The 16,222-nt window shown below is 38.4% G+C and overlaps 1 protein-coding gene across 1 annotated transcript in view; it reads left to right on the top strand.

Annotated features, from left to right (window-relative positions):
- The window catches only part of XPR1 (xenotropic and polytropic retrovirus receptor 1), a 115,811-nt gene that overhangs the window by 22,646 nt on the left and 76,943 nt on the right, over positions 1 to 16,222 (top strand). The window contains exon 2 of the mRNA XM_080649108.1: positions 5,262 to 5,313. Coding sequence (XP_080505234.1) covers positions 5,262 to 5,313 — 52 coding nt within the window. The remainder of the gene's footprint in view (positions 1 to 5,261; positions 5,314 to 16,222) is intronic.

Below are 16,222 nucleotides of genomic sequence, written 5' to 3'. Positions count from 1 at the left end.
ATTACTTTATTTTGAAGAAAAGTGCTACTGAAAGTTACCGTGTGCTTCAGGAAGCTTATGGTGAACATGCTCCATCTCAAGATACTTGTGAATGCTGGTTTAAATGCTTTAAAAGTGATGATTTCGATGTGAAAGACAAAGAACGTCCAGGTCAACCGAAAAAGTTTGAAGACCAACAATTACAAGCATTATTGGATGAAGATGCATGTCAAACTCAAAAACAACTTGCAGAAAGATTAAACATTGCTCAGCAAACAATTTCTGATTGTATACAAGCAATAGGAAAGATTTTAAAGGAAGGAAAATGGGTGCCACATCAACTGAACAAAAGACAAATGGAAAACCGAAAAGTCATCAGTAAAATGTTGCTTCAATAGCACGAAAGAAAGTATTTTTTGCATCGAATTGTGACTGGTGATAAAAAGTGGATTTATTTTGAGAATTCCAAATGCACAAAATCATGGGTTGATTCAGTCAACCATCAACATCGACTGCAAGACCACATCACTTCGGAAAGAAGACAATGCTCTGCCTTTGGTGGGATCAGGAAGGTGTGGTGTATTATGAGCTTCCCAAACCAGGTGAAACCGTTAATACTGATCGCTACCAACAACAAATAATTAATTTGAACCATGCTTTGATCGTGAAACGACCAGAATGTGCCAGAAGACATGGCAAAGTAATTTTGCTTCATGGTAACCCACCATCACACACTTCAAAACCAGTTAAAGACACATTAAAAGATGTTGCCTGGGAAGTGTTCACCGGACCTTGCTCCTTCAGATTACCACTTCTTCCGATAGATGCACACACACTTTCTGAGCAGCACTTCAAAATGTACGAAGAAGTGGAAAATTGGGTCTCTGAATGGTCTGCCTCAAAACAAGAAAAGTTCTATTGGGTCGGTATCCACAAATTACCTGAAAGATGGGGGAAATGTGTAGCTAGCGATGGACATTACTTTGAATAAATCACTTTTGATGTTTCTTTTGAAATTATAGTATTTTATTTGATTACAAAATTATTAACCAGTACACCTGATAAATCTTTGGCTATTGATGATTGAACTCAATGTTCAGCCACTCTCCTTTCCTCAGAGGTCTGGGATGGGGCTAAAAGTTTTAACCTTCTAATCAGGTTGATGGTTTTTCTGGGGACTAACCCCTATCCTAAAGTTGTCTGGGGCCTTCCCCACCACTCCTCCATCATTCGTATGCAAAAGATAGTAAATTTCAAGGGTTTTCAGAGCTTTGTGTCAGAAACCTGAAACAAGGAGCAAGTATTTTTTTGTTATAAAATACTTGTATTACTGTATTGTCTCAAATTCTCCATAAATAGTGAATCTTTGGAATTCTTTTTTACTATATATTGTTAAGGTTATTTAGTCATGGAAGTAACAGGTTGGTCACTAATCTAAAGCAATGGTAATTCATTTGGGAAGAATATCACTTACTAGACTTGAATACAGAGTGGATTACCCTCGAGGTATATTCCTTGTGATTGGGGTGGGGGGAGGGTTTAATATGCTCGAATGACTTTAGGCCAGTAGTTCTGGGGAGAGGTGATTTTGTTCCTCTGGACATTTGGCAGTGTCTGGAGACATTTTTGGTTGTCACAGCTTTGATGGATTGGTTGCTACTGCTATCTAGTGGATCCCTAGATGCCAGGGGTGCTACTGAAAAATCTTGTTATGTGCAGAACAGCCCCTCACAACAAATGGCCCTAAATGTCAGTTATACATAGGTTGAGGAAAGCTGGTGGCCAATTTAGGAATCACTAATAGATGGTATTTGAAACTTTGAAGCTGTGGAACTGGATACAGTCACCTAAGCTGATGACCAGCTCTTCAGCTCTGGAGCCTTATCTACTTAATTAATTCTACCATTTTGATAGATATGAATAAATCCTTTTTATTCCTGTTCCACAAACCACTTAAAGAGACCAAAGGGCCATCGTTCAGATTACCTAAATATGGTTGTTAGTTGATTTCCTGGTTTGGAAAAAAACAATAAAACCTTTACTCTCTTTATAGTCCTGAACTGTTAGGGAGGACTTTCCAGACCTCCACTGAAAAGTATTTCTACCCAAGATGAAAACAATTCTGGAAATTATCTACACACAGTGTGAATGTACTTAACACTATTGAACTGTACAATTGAACACAGTTAAGATGGTGAATTTTATGTTATGTATATAACACAATTTTAAAAATTTTTATCTAGTGTTTCATATTTTCTCAGGTGGTGTTCCATTGTATTTCTCTGGATCTCTTGTTCTCGGTTTCTATAACTACTTTCTTTTAGTCAGAGAGTTTATGTTCTCTCAGGTGATTTTTCAGGGGCATTTTTCAAATGCCCCTTAATTTTTAAAGTGTACAAATTAGCCCTTGTCTTAAAAATTAGACAGTACTGGATTGGTATGAAAATATTTTTTTAGTTTATTACAGTTAATTGAAGTATTTCACTAGATTCCTTTTTTCTTAATTTATTTTTCATTATTGACAATATTAGAGATATCCCCCATTCCCCTCCCTCTTTTGCCCCCCTTCACCCAGCCGCTGCCTCACCTCAAGCCTTCGTTGCACTATTGTCTGTGTCATGAGCTATGCATATAAGTTTTTTGGTTAATCTCTTCCTGTGATCTGTCAGTCTGTTCTATGCATTCATGCCTCTGGACCTATTCTGTTTGTCAGTTTGTTTTGTTCATTAGATTCCACATATAAGTGAGATCATGGATATTTGCCTTTCTCTGGCCAGCTTATTTCGCTTAGCACCGTGGTCGGCAAACTGCAGCTCGCGAGCCACATGCGGCTCTTTGGCCCCTTGAGTGTGGCTCTTCCACAAAATACCATGGCCTGGGCAAGTCTATTTTGAAGAAGTGACGTTAGAAGAAGTTTAAGTTTAAAAAATTTGGCTCTCAAAAGAAATTTCAGTCGTTGTACTGTTGATATTTGGCTCTGTTGACTAATGAGTTTGCCGACCATTAGCATAATAATCTCTAGGGTCAATTCATACTGTCGAAAAAGGGTAAGAACTCCTTTTTTACAGATGCATAGAATTCCATTGTGTAAATGTACCACAGCTTTTTAACCCACTCATCTACATGGGCACTTGGGCTGTTTCCAGATCTTAGCTATCCTATCTAATAAAAGAGTAATATGCAAATTAACCATCACTCTGCTACACCCACAAGCCATGCCCACCAGCCAATCAGGAGTGAATATGCAAATAAACCCAACCAAGAATGCTACGGCCACAGAGAGCAGGAGGGAGGCTTGGGTTTCCCTGGAAATGGAGGAAGCCAAGCTTTCCGCACACCCTGGCCGGCCCAGGCCTCGCTTAAGGCTACAAAGTTTCAATTATAGAAGATACATAAATCCCAATAGAAATGGCTGCTGCCACCGAGCAAGCAGAAGGCTTGGCTCTGCTCCAGGCTACAAAGTTTCAATTGTAGAAGATAAATAAACCCCAGATACCAGGGCTTCCGCTTGGGTCACCAGGGGGCGTGGGCAGCCTGCAAACCACCACAGGCCCCTCGCCCAGGCAGCCCATGCCCCAAGGGAACCCCCACCCTGATCTGAGACGCCCTTCAGGGCAAACCAGCTGGCCCCCACCATGTACCAGGCCTCTATCCTATCTAATAAAAGAGTAATATGCAGATTGACCATCACTCCAACAGACAAGATGGCTGCCCCCATGTGGTCAAAGATCCTGCCCCCATGTGGACACAAGATGGCCAGCAGGGGAGGGCAGTTGGGAGGGACCAGGCCTGCAAGGGAGGGCAGTTGGGGGCGATCAAGCCTGCAGGGGAGGGCAGTTAGGGGTGACCAAGCTGGCAGAGGAGGGAAGTTGGGGCAACCAGGCCTGCAGGGAAAGGCAGTTGGTGGGGACCAGGCCTGCAGGGGAGGGCAGTTGGGGGAGACCCAGGCCTGCAGGGGAGAGCAATTGGGGGGGACCAGGCCTGCAGGGGAGGGCAGTTAGGGGTGACCAGGCCTGCAGGGGAGGGCAGTTAGGGGTGACCAGACCTGCAGGGGAGGGCAGTTAGGGGAAAACAGGCTGGCAGGGGAGCAGTGAGGCATCAATCAGGCTGGCAGGGGAGTGGTTAGGGGGTGATCAGGCTGGCAGGCAGAAGCGGTTAGGGGCAATCAGGAAGGCAGGCAGGCGAGCAGTTGGGAACCAGCAGTCCTGGATTGTGAGAGGGATTGTGAGAGGGATTGTGGGAGGGATGTCCGACTGCCCGTTTAGGCCCGATCCCACTGGTGGGATCGGGCCTAAACGGGCAGTCGGACATCCCTTGAGGGGTCCCAGATTGGAGAGGGTGCAGGCTGGGCTGAGGGACACACACCTCCGTGCACGAATTTCGTGCACCGGACCTCTAGTTGTAAATAATGCTGCTATGAACATAGGGTTGCATATATTCTCTCAGGATTCTTAGGATATATTCCTAGAAGTGGGATCGCTTGGTTAAAGGGCAGTTCCATTCTTAAATTTTTGAGGCAACTCCATACTGTTTCCACAGTGGCGGCACCAGTCTGCGTTCCCACCAGCAGTGTACTAGGGTTTTCTTTTCTGTACATCCTCAACAGCACTTATTGTTTGTTGATTTACTGATGGTAGCCATCTGTAATAACTCATTGTAGTTTTAATTTTCATCTCTCTGATGAATAGTGATGATGAATAGCCACAGCAATCTTGAGAAAGAAGAACAAAGTTGGAGGGATCACAATACCAGATATCAAACTATACTACAGAGCCATTGTAATAAAAGCAGCCTGGTACTTGCATAAGAACAGGCTTATAGATCAGTGGAACACAACAGAGACCCCAGAAATTGACCCACGCCATTATTGTCAAATAATATTTGACAAAGGAGGCAAGAGTAATCAATGGAGTAAAGACAGTCTCTTCAATAAATGGTGTTGGGAAAATTGGACAGGTACATGCAATGAAACTAGACCACCAACTTATACCATACACAAGAATAAACTCAAAATAGAGAAAAGACCTTACATTTAAGTCATGAACCCATAAAAATCCTAGAAGAAAACATAGGCAGTAAAATGCAGACATCTCATGTAACAGAATTTTTGCTGATACATATCTTAAGGCAAGAAAAACAAAGGAAAAAATTCACTAAATTAATTTAGGGAACCGTATGTAGTCATTGTGTGGATATTGAAAAAGAAGTAATTGTTTAGCTTCAAATGCTTTTAATATAAAGATTTATTCAATTCATGTATTCCTTTTGTTTCTTCCTAATAGGCTTTCAAGGATATGCTGTATTCAGCTCAAGACCAGGCACCTTCTGTGGAAGGTAAGATGCATTAACTCCTTCCTACATGTAGTCACATAAAATCTCTTTTTAATGAACGATATTTTAAACTGCACAGTACAAAACCAGTATAACCTGTCCTATTATGTAGATCTTTTTTAGTTTTCATAATATATATCATAATTACATTATATTTCAACCGACTTTTTTTTGTTTAGTTCACATTTTCCCTATGATGGATCTTGTAAATGTCCTTAAATCAATCTTAGCATTGTGAATCATATACTGGCTTAGAGTCAGATTTCTTATCTGTGTCATCCAAATGTATTTTCTTTTTCTTTTTTTTTAAATTCTTTATTGTTGAAACCTCCAAATGTATTTTCATACCTTTCTCTTTATCCATCAACCTTCAGTGGATCCTTAGTCCATAATTAGTCTGGCCAACACACCTTTTTCTATTTATGCCATGTCTTTAAACTGGGACTAAAACAACAGAGCACATTTACTGTGTGTGTGTGTGTGTGTGTGTGTGTGTGTGTGTGTGTGTGTGTGTGTGTGTGAGAGAGAGAGAGAGAGAGAGAGAGAGAGAGAGAGAGAGAGAGAGAGAGAGAGATAAGCATTTATATATATGCAAGTATACAGTTTGGCAGTCATAAAACAACCTACAGACAGTGGTTATCTCTCTAATTATCTTTATTGATCCTTCTTTTTCTGTTACCTCAGCTTCTGCTCACAGCTCATTCTTTATGGGTTTAACCTTTGATAGGTTTGGAGAGTTCTAAGTTAAAGTAGTATGGGTTCTTGTGTCAGTAATTAATTAGCTAATTCAACTATTTCTTGAGGGAGTGTTCTTTCTGAGGCTGGGTATTTTACATTTTTATATCACCTTTTTTTTTCTTTAGGAGAGAAGAATGTGAAAAAGTATTTTGCCAAGAATATTCTAGATTAATATCTTTATGAAATACCAAACTGGTATTCTATGAAGTCATTCTAATGACAAGCTTTTTTAGGCTTCTTTTTATGACATAGATGCTGAAGTTGTTTAATAAAACTATAGATGTATAATCTAAAATTTTGTTATCTTACATCTTCCATTTCTAATCATTTTGAATTGAAAATGTGCTTCCTTCAATACTTCAAAATCTTCACCAGGATATTGGCACTTAGATACTAGTGTTATGTCACTGAATTTTGGTTTATAATATATTTAATTCTCTAATATTTCACTGAAGACATTTAAGATTTATCAAAATGTTTAGTTCTTTTTTGGGTTATTATCTCTTATTTAATGTGTCCTAAAGAGTACCTCCTCAAAATATTTTAGGAATGTAAGAAAAATGAAATTCCATGGAAGTTAAACTGATTTTCCCACCCTGTGTAACTTGCTTTAAATAGTGATTCTTTCAATTTTATTTTCAAGGTTGTGCTACTTATCTTTAATTTTTTTCTTTTTTAAGTTTTACCATCTGGTTTGTAACAAAGATACTCTGAGATATGTTGGAAATTATGATGATCTTTCTTCAGCCCTTTATGCTGGATCATGCTGTAATTTTCATATACTTCTAGCTCTTATAGGAAAATGGAATTCTGTGAAAGTCTGCTAAAATGAACATTATTTATTTAGAGTTAAGAACTTTTTCTTTATCTCACTTCCCAGAGACAGTGAGTTTCATAAGGCTATTTCTTTTACAGTCTTAGGGCATAATATAAAAATTTATTACTCTGACCTAGAAGGCCCTAAATAATCTAGTCCATTGTCCATGACTTCATCTTCTGCCATTTTCTTTCTTGCTTACTAGACTACAGATACATTGCCTTTCTTTATGTCCCTAAATCAGCCCAAGCTTGCTCTTATAATAGGTCCTTAGCTTTTGCCCTCTGTTGAGAATCATTGGATCATTCTTGAAGGGCACATGGCTGTGCCCCTCAAGAGGCCTTCTGAATGCCCATTCGTATATATAGCTATTTAGTCACTTTATATTACATTAGTCTAATTTATTTCTTTGCATAGCATTTGTCACTTTCTGGTATCTTGTGTTTTTTCATTGTCTTATTCTCTTGAGACTAATGTAAGTCCCTTGTGACCAGATATTTTGTCCTAGTATCTAAAATAGCCACATACCTTAGTATATATTTATAGAGTGCATCAGTGGGTCAGAATAAAAATAAAAATAATTATTTTCCTCAATCTTTCTTAAAATCGAAGTATTGTATATGAAAAAGGGAGTAAATTAACCTAACTTGCGTCTTTTTAAAAAATTTTAACTTTTCTTAATCTTTAGATGCAGAATTTTCCTTGCTGGGTAAATGGCTAATTGTATTTTTTATTATTGTTTTATAATGTTGATACTATAATTTTATAAGGTGTAGTCTGAGGTAACACATTAGCATTTCTTTAAAGCCAGTGGAGAAGCAGATGATATAAAGTCCTAGTTTAAAGATTTTGTGTTTTTGTGCATTTGTGTTTTCTTAATGCCAAGCATAGAATTCCCTTTGATTGCTGAGGAATCATATTTTATAAGCTACTGGATTGACTGTATATTTTTTGTAAGATACTAAACCACTTTGTGTCTTTACATATGTGATATGCTTCCTTTCACAGATACATGTAATAGGCATAGATTTGAAAAATCATATATGAATTGTTGGAGAATTTTTTTAAAAATGTCTACTCAGTAGAATATATTTTTTAGATTATTTGAATTATAATGGAAAGACCTCCAGATGCTTTGATTGTTTTCTTTTCACATTTGGCCTCTAGTTATAAAGTATTCCTTTATTTTTTATATTTTTAAATCTTTATTGTTGAGAATACTAAGTATGTTAAAGTATTCCTTTTGATGGGGAATGTACCTAGCTAGTGTTAGTTAGCTTAATACAGCTCTCTGACTTTCTGAAATGAAATGAATAGATATAGTTAAGGACATAAGCCACTGACCACTACTACAGTGGTCTCTGCTTTTCTGCCATTTCTTCTTTAGTCTCCACACCTACTCCCCAATCTTATGAACGTGTTTTGTTGGATCTTTTTTGCTTAGGTTCCCTCTGCTTATTCAACTTGGTTAGTAGATGTGGTACAGTCTCCCTAAGCTCCTTAGAATTCAGCTCTTAGTAGCATTGAAGATTAAAGTATGCTTGTAAATTATTCATTCTGATTATATGCTTGAGTTCACTTTAGGCATCGTCTTCCACCTCACCTCTGTCCCCAGGTCTTTGTTGTTTTAACAGATGTGAGCTTGCTTTTTAGTTCTAGATGATGGGAGACTGAATTACCTTTCTAAAATCTATGAAGTATATTATCAATACAATGCCTAATCTCGTTTAATCCCCCAATGTTTTAAAGCAAATTTCAGAAATTGTATCATTTTATCTGTAAATATTTCTAAAGGATAGTCTCTGCCCCATCACACATAAAAATATTAATAGTAATTTCTTAATATTATTAAATATCTGGCAGGATTCACATTTTCCTAATTATTTTATTATTTTATACTTTTAAAAAAATTTATTAGTTTGAATAGGACCCAAATAACATTCATTTTTTGATATATTGTGATTGATTAAAAATCTCTTAGTTCTCCTTTGATCTATAGTGGCACCATTCGTTATGGTACCCAGTAGCCAGATGTAGCTATTTAAATTAATTGAAATGAAATATTCTGACCCTCAATCATACTAAATATATAGCCACATGATGTTAGGGGCTACTGTATTGAACAGCATAGAATATTTCTCTCAGTGAAGACAGTTCTATTGGTCAGAGTTCATCTATAGATTTCCCCTCTAACTCTCTTTATTTTTCTTCTATTTTCCTTTAAAATTTTTTATTATTATCTGGTAGACAAAGAGGTTTGTTTGCTTCTTTTGGTCTTTCAGATTCTGGATTTTACTGATTGTACTTCTGTGGTATACTGTACCTTAACATGGTTTCTGTTTTCTGTAGTTCCTGTAAAATTTTAGTTAAATCTAGGGACTTGTAATTCCGATTAAATACTGTGCACACGTATTTTTTTCCCCTCAGAACACTCTATAGGTGCTGATGTGTACTTCTATTAGGAGGAATGTATAATAGCAGATTGTTTCTCTCTTTGTAATGTTACTAGCTATTGACAATTATTGCCTACCCTAGAATCATGAATTCAGTAAGGTTTACAAAATAATGATATTCTAATTCTCCTATGTTTATCATCAGAATTCTGTAAAGAGAAACTTCCCTTCCCTTTAGTTACCCTTAGCTATACAAACTGTATAGGAAAGGTAGAATAATTGCCTAATTCTTTCCCTTTGTTGCTAGTTTTCAAAATAATATTGGTTCTCTAACGTTTTCCAAAGTTGACTAATGAAACTTTTTAAAAGTGTCTTAATGAATTAATATATTTAAACATATTTGGTATGTTTTGGTACAGTGTAGTTTTTATCCTTATTAACGATCAGATTTTCATCTTTGGCCCAGTGGGAACCTCTTCAGTTAATTTTCTCATTGCTTTTGATATGACCCTCATAGGCTTTGATAGCTCCTTCTTTTACCTGATATGACAAAATTTTCCAGACTCATGTATTTCCAGCCTAGGACCTGGGATCAGGCATTCTGCCAAGGAGTCATGGTTCTTTTAGTGATAACCAGGGAGTGTTAATTCTTTAAAAGCTACATACTGGCAACTGGGGCTGTTAGTCATTGCTACTGAGTTATTCATTGTTGTAGACTTTATTTTTTAGCAGCAAGAAGTACATACATATGTATCTGCACATGCATGCACATGCACACACTTGTAAATATATACATGTATATTTTTAAAAGATAAAATATCTCATTATTTAAAGGATAGATTGTTAGTATATTTTGAACTTGAAAGTTCCGTTCTATTTGAAAAGATGAACTGTGATGATTTTTAGGATTGAATAATACTCTTAGGCCTGGTAACCACAGGTTGATCTCTTTGGGATTAAAGTGTTGAGGGGTAGTGAATACCAATACTGATTAAAATTTCATTTTCTTCCTTGAAGGTTGAGAGGTGAAACATAGTTTATCACCTACTAGACTGAGTGCCAATTTATGGTTCCTGATGAGAAATTGATCAGCTATCTTTTTGTTACGAGAGATATAGTCAGTGAGCTTGGAAAAGGAAATTGAATTTACTTTAATGTATTACCACATGCAATTAATTTTGCATATACACCGAAACACATCTTATTTGGAGTTGAAATAGCTGTGATTTGAATCAGGGCATTGCAAATCTAGTGTGTTAAATATATTTAAGAGTTTCCGTTGTTCAACAATTGCAGTGTAAGTCCAAACAATATGTTATTGGGCTATTCACAAAGGAATCTTTTGGTTGTACAGTGAGAAAATGAAATAGCTAAATTTGTGCATTCCTTTTACAAAGGATGGAACAGAATAAGGTAATTTATATAGTAAGATTATTTTTATACTGTTATTTTTTTCTGTTTGGGATCTCTATCTTCTTAATAGAACAATGGTTTGTTATCTCTTTTAAAGCCTACAACCAGTCTTTCTAGTCTGTTCACTCATGACATGGTAAATAAATTTAGGGTATTTACAGGAGAGAGGAATTTTTAACAATGCAAGAAGAACACAGTATACTAGGTAGATATCCTCAGAGCAGTTTGTTCATAATAACCGTAAAAGAATCTTTATGAAGTTGTAAGAGAATGATTGAGGAAGTTAGATTTGAAGTGGGTCTTGAAGCATAATTATAACTGTAGGTGAGGGCTTTCTAGACACAGAGAAGCAACCAGGACAAAACCAAAACGGTACAGATGCATAAGACAGTCAGGTGATTCAATAGAAAACATTAAATGAAGCAGAGGGTTATTACTGGAGAGAAGTGAACTGTAAGGAAAGGCCAAATTTCCAAGGGGCTTACATTTTTTTAAACGTTGGACTTTAGATTATAGCCACCTGCAAAAGAAAATGTTTCTCTTTATAATGGGGCCAAATAAATGGTGATGGAAGATGATTTGACTTTAGATGGTGGGCACACAATGCAATGTACAGATCAATAGAAATTACACTTGAAACCTATATGATCCTATTAACTAGTGTCACCCCAGCCGCCCTCCTCTGCTGGCCCAGTCATCCCTAACTGCCCTCCCCTGCCAGCCTGGTTGCCCCCAACTGCCCTCCCCTGCAGGCCTGGTCCCCCCCCCCCGCAACTGCCTTCCCCTGCAGGCCTGGTCCCCCCCAACTGCCCTCCCCTGCAGGCCTGGGTTCCCTCCCAACTGTCCCCCCCTGCCAGCCTGGTTGCCCCTAACTGCCCCCCTGCCGGCCTGGTCACCCCTTAGTGCCCCCCTGCTGGCCTGGTCACCCTCAACTGCCCCCCTCTGCTGTCGTGGTTGCCCCTAACTGTCCTCCCTGCCAACCTGGTTGCCCCCAACTGCCCCCCCCCACCGGCCTAGTCGCCCCTCATTGGTCCCCCTGTCAGCCTAATCGTCCCCAACTGCCCCCCTGCCAACCTGGTTACCCCCAACTGCACCCCCCCTTCCACCAGCCTGGTCGCCCCTCATGGCCCCCTTGCTGTCCTGGTCACCCCATGCAGCCTGCTGTTCAATTGTTTGGTTGCCCCTCACTAACACCCCCACCAGTCTGGTCGCCTCACGCAGCCTGCTGTTCAGTCATTTGGTCATCCCTCACTAACCCCCCTGCTGGCCTGGTCACCCCACGTAGCCTGCTTGTTCAGTCATTTGGTCATCCCTCACTAATCCCCCCGCCGGCCTGGTCGCCCCACGCAGCCTGCTGTTCAGTCGTTTGGTCATCCCTCACTAACCCCCTTGCCAGCCTAGTCACCCCTGCTTGTTCAGTCGTTTGGTCATCTTTCACTAACCCCCCCTGCTGGCCTTGTTGTAGGCAGCCATCTTGTGAGGGCATGATGGTTAATTTGCATATTACCTCTTTATTATATAGGATGAGTTAGAGCAATCTGAGGTATGATTTCATGTGCAGGACATGAAATTGCATATTATAATTTAACATTATTAGATCAGTTATTTTCAAAGTGTGGTTTCTTGACCTATACTCATCAGTATCACCTAGGACAGTGGTCGGCAAACTCATTAGTCAACAGAGCCAAATATCAACAGCACAACGAATGAAATTTCTTTTGAGAGCCAAATTTTTTAAACTTAAACTTCTTCTAATGCCACTTCTTCAAAATAGACTCGCCCAGGTCGTGGTATTTTGTGGAAGAGCCAGACTCAAGGGGCCAAAGAGCTGCATGTGACTTGCGAGCTGCAATTTGCCGACCACGGACCTAGGAAATGTAAATTTTGAACTCAGCTCAGACATACTGAATCAGGGAATAGGCCTGGGCCATTTGTGTTTTAACAAGCTCTTCAGTGGCTTCTGATGCATGCTAAAGTTTAAAAACAAACTTAGAATGTTACTGTCCTTTCTTGTACCAGCCAGTAAGTAAAATTCTATATATGTTATTCTGTTCAAGAATTGTGCCCTTATAGAGTGCCTTAATCAGTTAAACTATCCATATCATAATTTTTAAAAGGTAGAATTGATAAAAGTAAAATCAGAGCATGTGGTGGTTAGATGTCATTAAAATTTAAAAGGGTAGTTCTTCATTCTATGCTGACACTGGAGAAATCCAGGTTGTAAGATTTCAGTGTTCTAGATAAATTTATCTTTCCTTTTTTTTTTTTTTTGCGGGGCGGGGGGTATCATTTATTAACATTTAGTCAACAAGTCTGAGAATGTTGAGATTGACCGGCTAAGGATAAACTTAGGTAGTTGTTAGTAATTGGTTTGGAATGTCACTTAGAATAGTATCAAAATAGGTCTCTGATAGAGGTGAGGAAAGATTTTGTGCCTATCTTAGATTTGAGCAGGAATTGAAACCATTTTTCCATTGTTTTTGTGGGTCTCAGTTTGAAAGTCATTGTCTTAATATAGGTAAAATGTCTTTCTCAGACACAGTATTAGGGTTTAGATTTTTGTTATACACAATGAGCATTTAAACACATGTTTAAAGGAGAGGGTTAAACCTTAAACTAGAAGCATTTACAGTGTTACTTTAAATTAATTTATACATTCAATTATATATTTTCATTTTTTTTAGAATTCTCATTTTAAGAAAAGACTAAATGAAACTAGAAATTAGTTGAGAAATTAGCCTATGGTGTGAAATGATCTAATGTATAATGTAACTTAGTTGAACAAAAATGTAATTTTATTTTGTTTTTAAGTGATAAGTTAATTTATAATTATTAACCTGAAGTTTGAATGGTCTTTTGAAAAATCGTACCTAAGACAGCTAAATGCTTGACCATCAGAACACTGGTCCCAAAATAGAGTTCAGACTGTTTTTCAACTTGACACAGTTGTCTCTCTTGCTTTGCTTTCCTCCTGATATGATGTTTCCATTTTGGGGATGGGAAGAGCTATGATTATTTATAGGCTAGTGTGTTTTGGACAGGTGGTATGTTTACACAGATCAGGGGAATTATCAATGTTTCACAAGACCTTTATATGAATACATTTTGTTTTATCGTTACTTTTTGTATTTAAAAGAATGAAGTAATTATGTTGGGTGAATGGAGAACACTCTAATTTTATATTTTAACACAGAAGGTGTCCTTTATATAGTAGGAATTTTCCAGAGTTTTGGAATAATACTATAGGTAAGCCATATAGCTTTGAAATTTGAAAAATATTTAAAGGGTGTTTTTGTGTCTTCTTAAAGAGTGTAGAGCCCTGGCTGGTTTAGCTCAGTGGATAGAGTGTCAGCCTATGGACTGAAGGGCCCTGGGTTCGATTCCAGTCAGGGGCGCATGCCTGGGTTGCAGGCTCCATCCCTAGTAGGGGGCATGCAGGAGGCAACTGATCAGTGATTCTCTCTCGTCACTGAAGTTTCTATCTCTCTCTCCCTCTTCTTTCCTCTCTGAAATCAATAAAAATATCTATACCAATAAAAGGGTAATATGCTAACTAGACCGGATGTTTTCCAGAAGTCCTTCCAGACAAAGCTACCCATGGCAGGGGCTGAGGCAGGCAGGTGAGCAGTTAGGAGCCAGCGGTCCCGGATTGCGAGAAGGGTGCCCTATGGGATCAGGGGCAATCAGGCAGGCAGGCAGGTGAGCAGTTAGGAGCCAGCGGTCCCGGATTGCGAGAAGGGTGCCCTATGGGATCAGGCCTAAACTGGCAATCAGACATCCCCCGAAGGGTCCCAGGTTGGAGAGGGTGCAGGCTGGGCTGAATTTCGTGCACCGGGCCTCTAGTTGTGTGTGTGTGTGTGTGTGTGTGTGTGTGTGTGTGTGTGTGTAAAGAGTATAGAAATTATAAGCATATTCTTCCATTCCCAGTTTCTGCTTTTTATTTGACAGTTTTTTTTAGGGTGTTTTGTATAACTCTCAAGTATTCATAAATTATTGAAGCTTTACATATACTATAATTCCAGAATTATAGTAAAGTCAGAAAGTAATTACTGGCAATACTACAATATAAACTTCTGAAGTTAGCATATGCACATATTTTTCAGCTCTGAAATCACTGTTATATTAATTATGTAAGTAACCCTTTATTGTAATAGGGCCATTTTGCCACTGTCTTCTCTAGTGAAGATGAGTTCACATACAGATCTGCTTTTACTTACTTCTTTGCAATAGGCAGGAAGTACTTTCATCTTATTCCTTTTTGAGAGCCCTGCCTCTTGAGAACCTATTCCCATATGTTTAGAAACTGACTGATATCATATAGTGCCATACCAAAAGATATTGAGAGTAAAATAGTCTCTTCCTTTTTTCTTTCCCTTATCTGTCTTCATCTCCTTCTGGAACCTCCTCTTTGTTCTATATCCATTAAGCCCTGGTCATCCAAAGCCATCTTAAGGTTTCTCTATTTTTTATTATACTGAATTGACAACTCATTGTAGGATCATCCAGATACTTCATCTACTAGAAGTAGTTAGCGTGCCTCTTGAGACATTTGGCTAGTTAATGATCTCTATCACATAGTTAGAAACCTCTTTCTGTCTGGATATTGTGTGACCATTAGTGCTCATCAGTCTTTTCTGTTCTTGCAGTTCCTATTTTACCAATCCTTCTACAAACAAAGATGGGGAGAAGAAGAGTGGGTTCTCCTAAATATGTTAACACTTAGTTTAAGAAAAAAACAGAAACATGTACCAAATTCTGGAGGTAAGGAGGAGTGGTAAAAAAAAAAAAAAGTAAACCATGGTCTAATTCAATGAGATAAATATTATGAGAGAAAAAATAAACAAGTGCCTTGAGAGTAAGACAGGGACATTCTGCCTTCAGGCAAATTTTAGAAGAGATCAAACAATATCTAGAAGAGGTAACTTGTAAGCAGATCTTGAAGCAGGGCTAACTTATCTATTAGGTACTGTAAGTTTAGCTCCTCGGGCCCATGATTCTCTTAGGAGACCATAAAATCTGTTTCAATTTTAATTTATTTTAAAATCAGAAGAGAAATAAGTATAAAGTAATGAATATATAATAAATCTGACCTGGATTATATTAATCTTTATACTAATACAGTTGTAAAATAAAATTTTCAATGTTTTTTTAAAATTGAGGTAGTGACTTCCAAGGCAAAAGTGCCTGGGACTCGTAAAAGTCATAATGTAGTCTGCATTGTTGAAGGGTAAGTAAGGGTTTGTGGGGGCTGGGGACTGAGATTGGCAAAATCTTGAGTAAGAAATTGATAATTAGCGCAGCCAGGGTTGCTCAGTGGTTGAGCGTCGATCCATGAACCAAGAGGTCTTGGTTCAATTCCCGGTAAGGGCACATGTCTGAGTATGGACTCGATCCCCTGAGGGGCGTGGCGGGGGGGGGGGAAGTTGTGTGTGCAGGAGGCAGCTGATTGATGTGTCTTTCTCATTGATGTCTCTATATCTCTATCCCTCCCCCTTCCTCTCTCTTTAAAATCAATAAAAACATTTTTAAAAAGAAATTTATAATTAAACCA

The sequence above is a fragment of the Plecotus auritus genome (assembly GCF_963455305.1).
Source record: "Plecotus auritus genome assembly, chromosome: 12".
Taxonomy (NCBI): Eukaryota; Metazoa; Chordata; class Mammalia; order Chiroptera; family Vespertilionidae; genus Plecotus; species Plecotus auritus.
The sequence above is the reverse complement of the archived record's forward strand: the minus strand, read 5'-3'. Positions and strand labels throughout refer to the sequence as shown.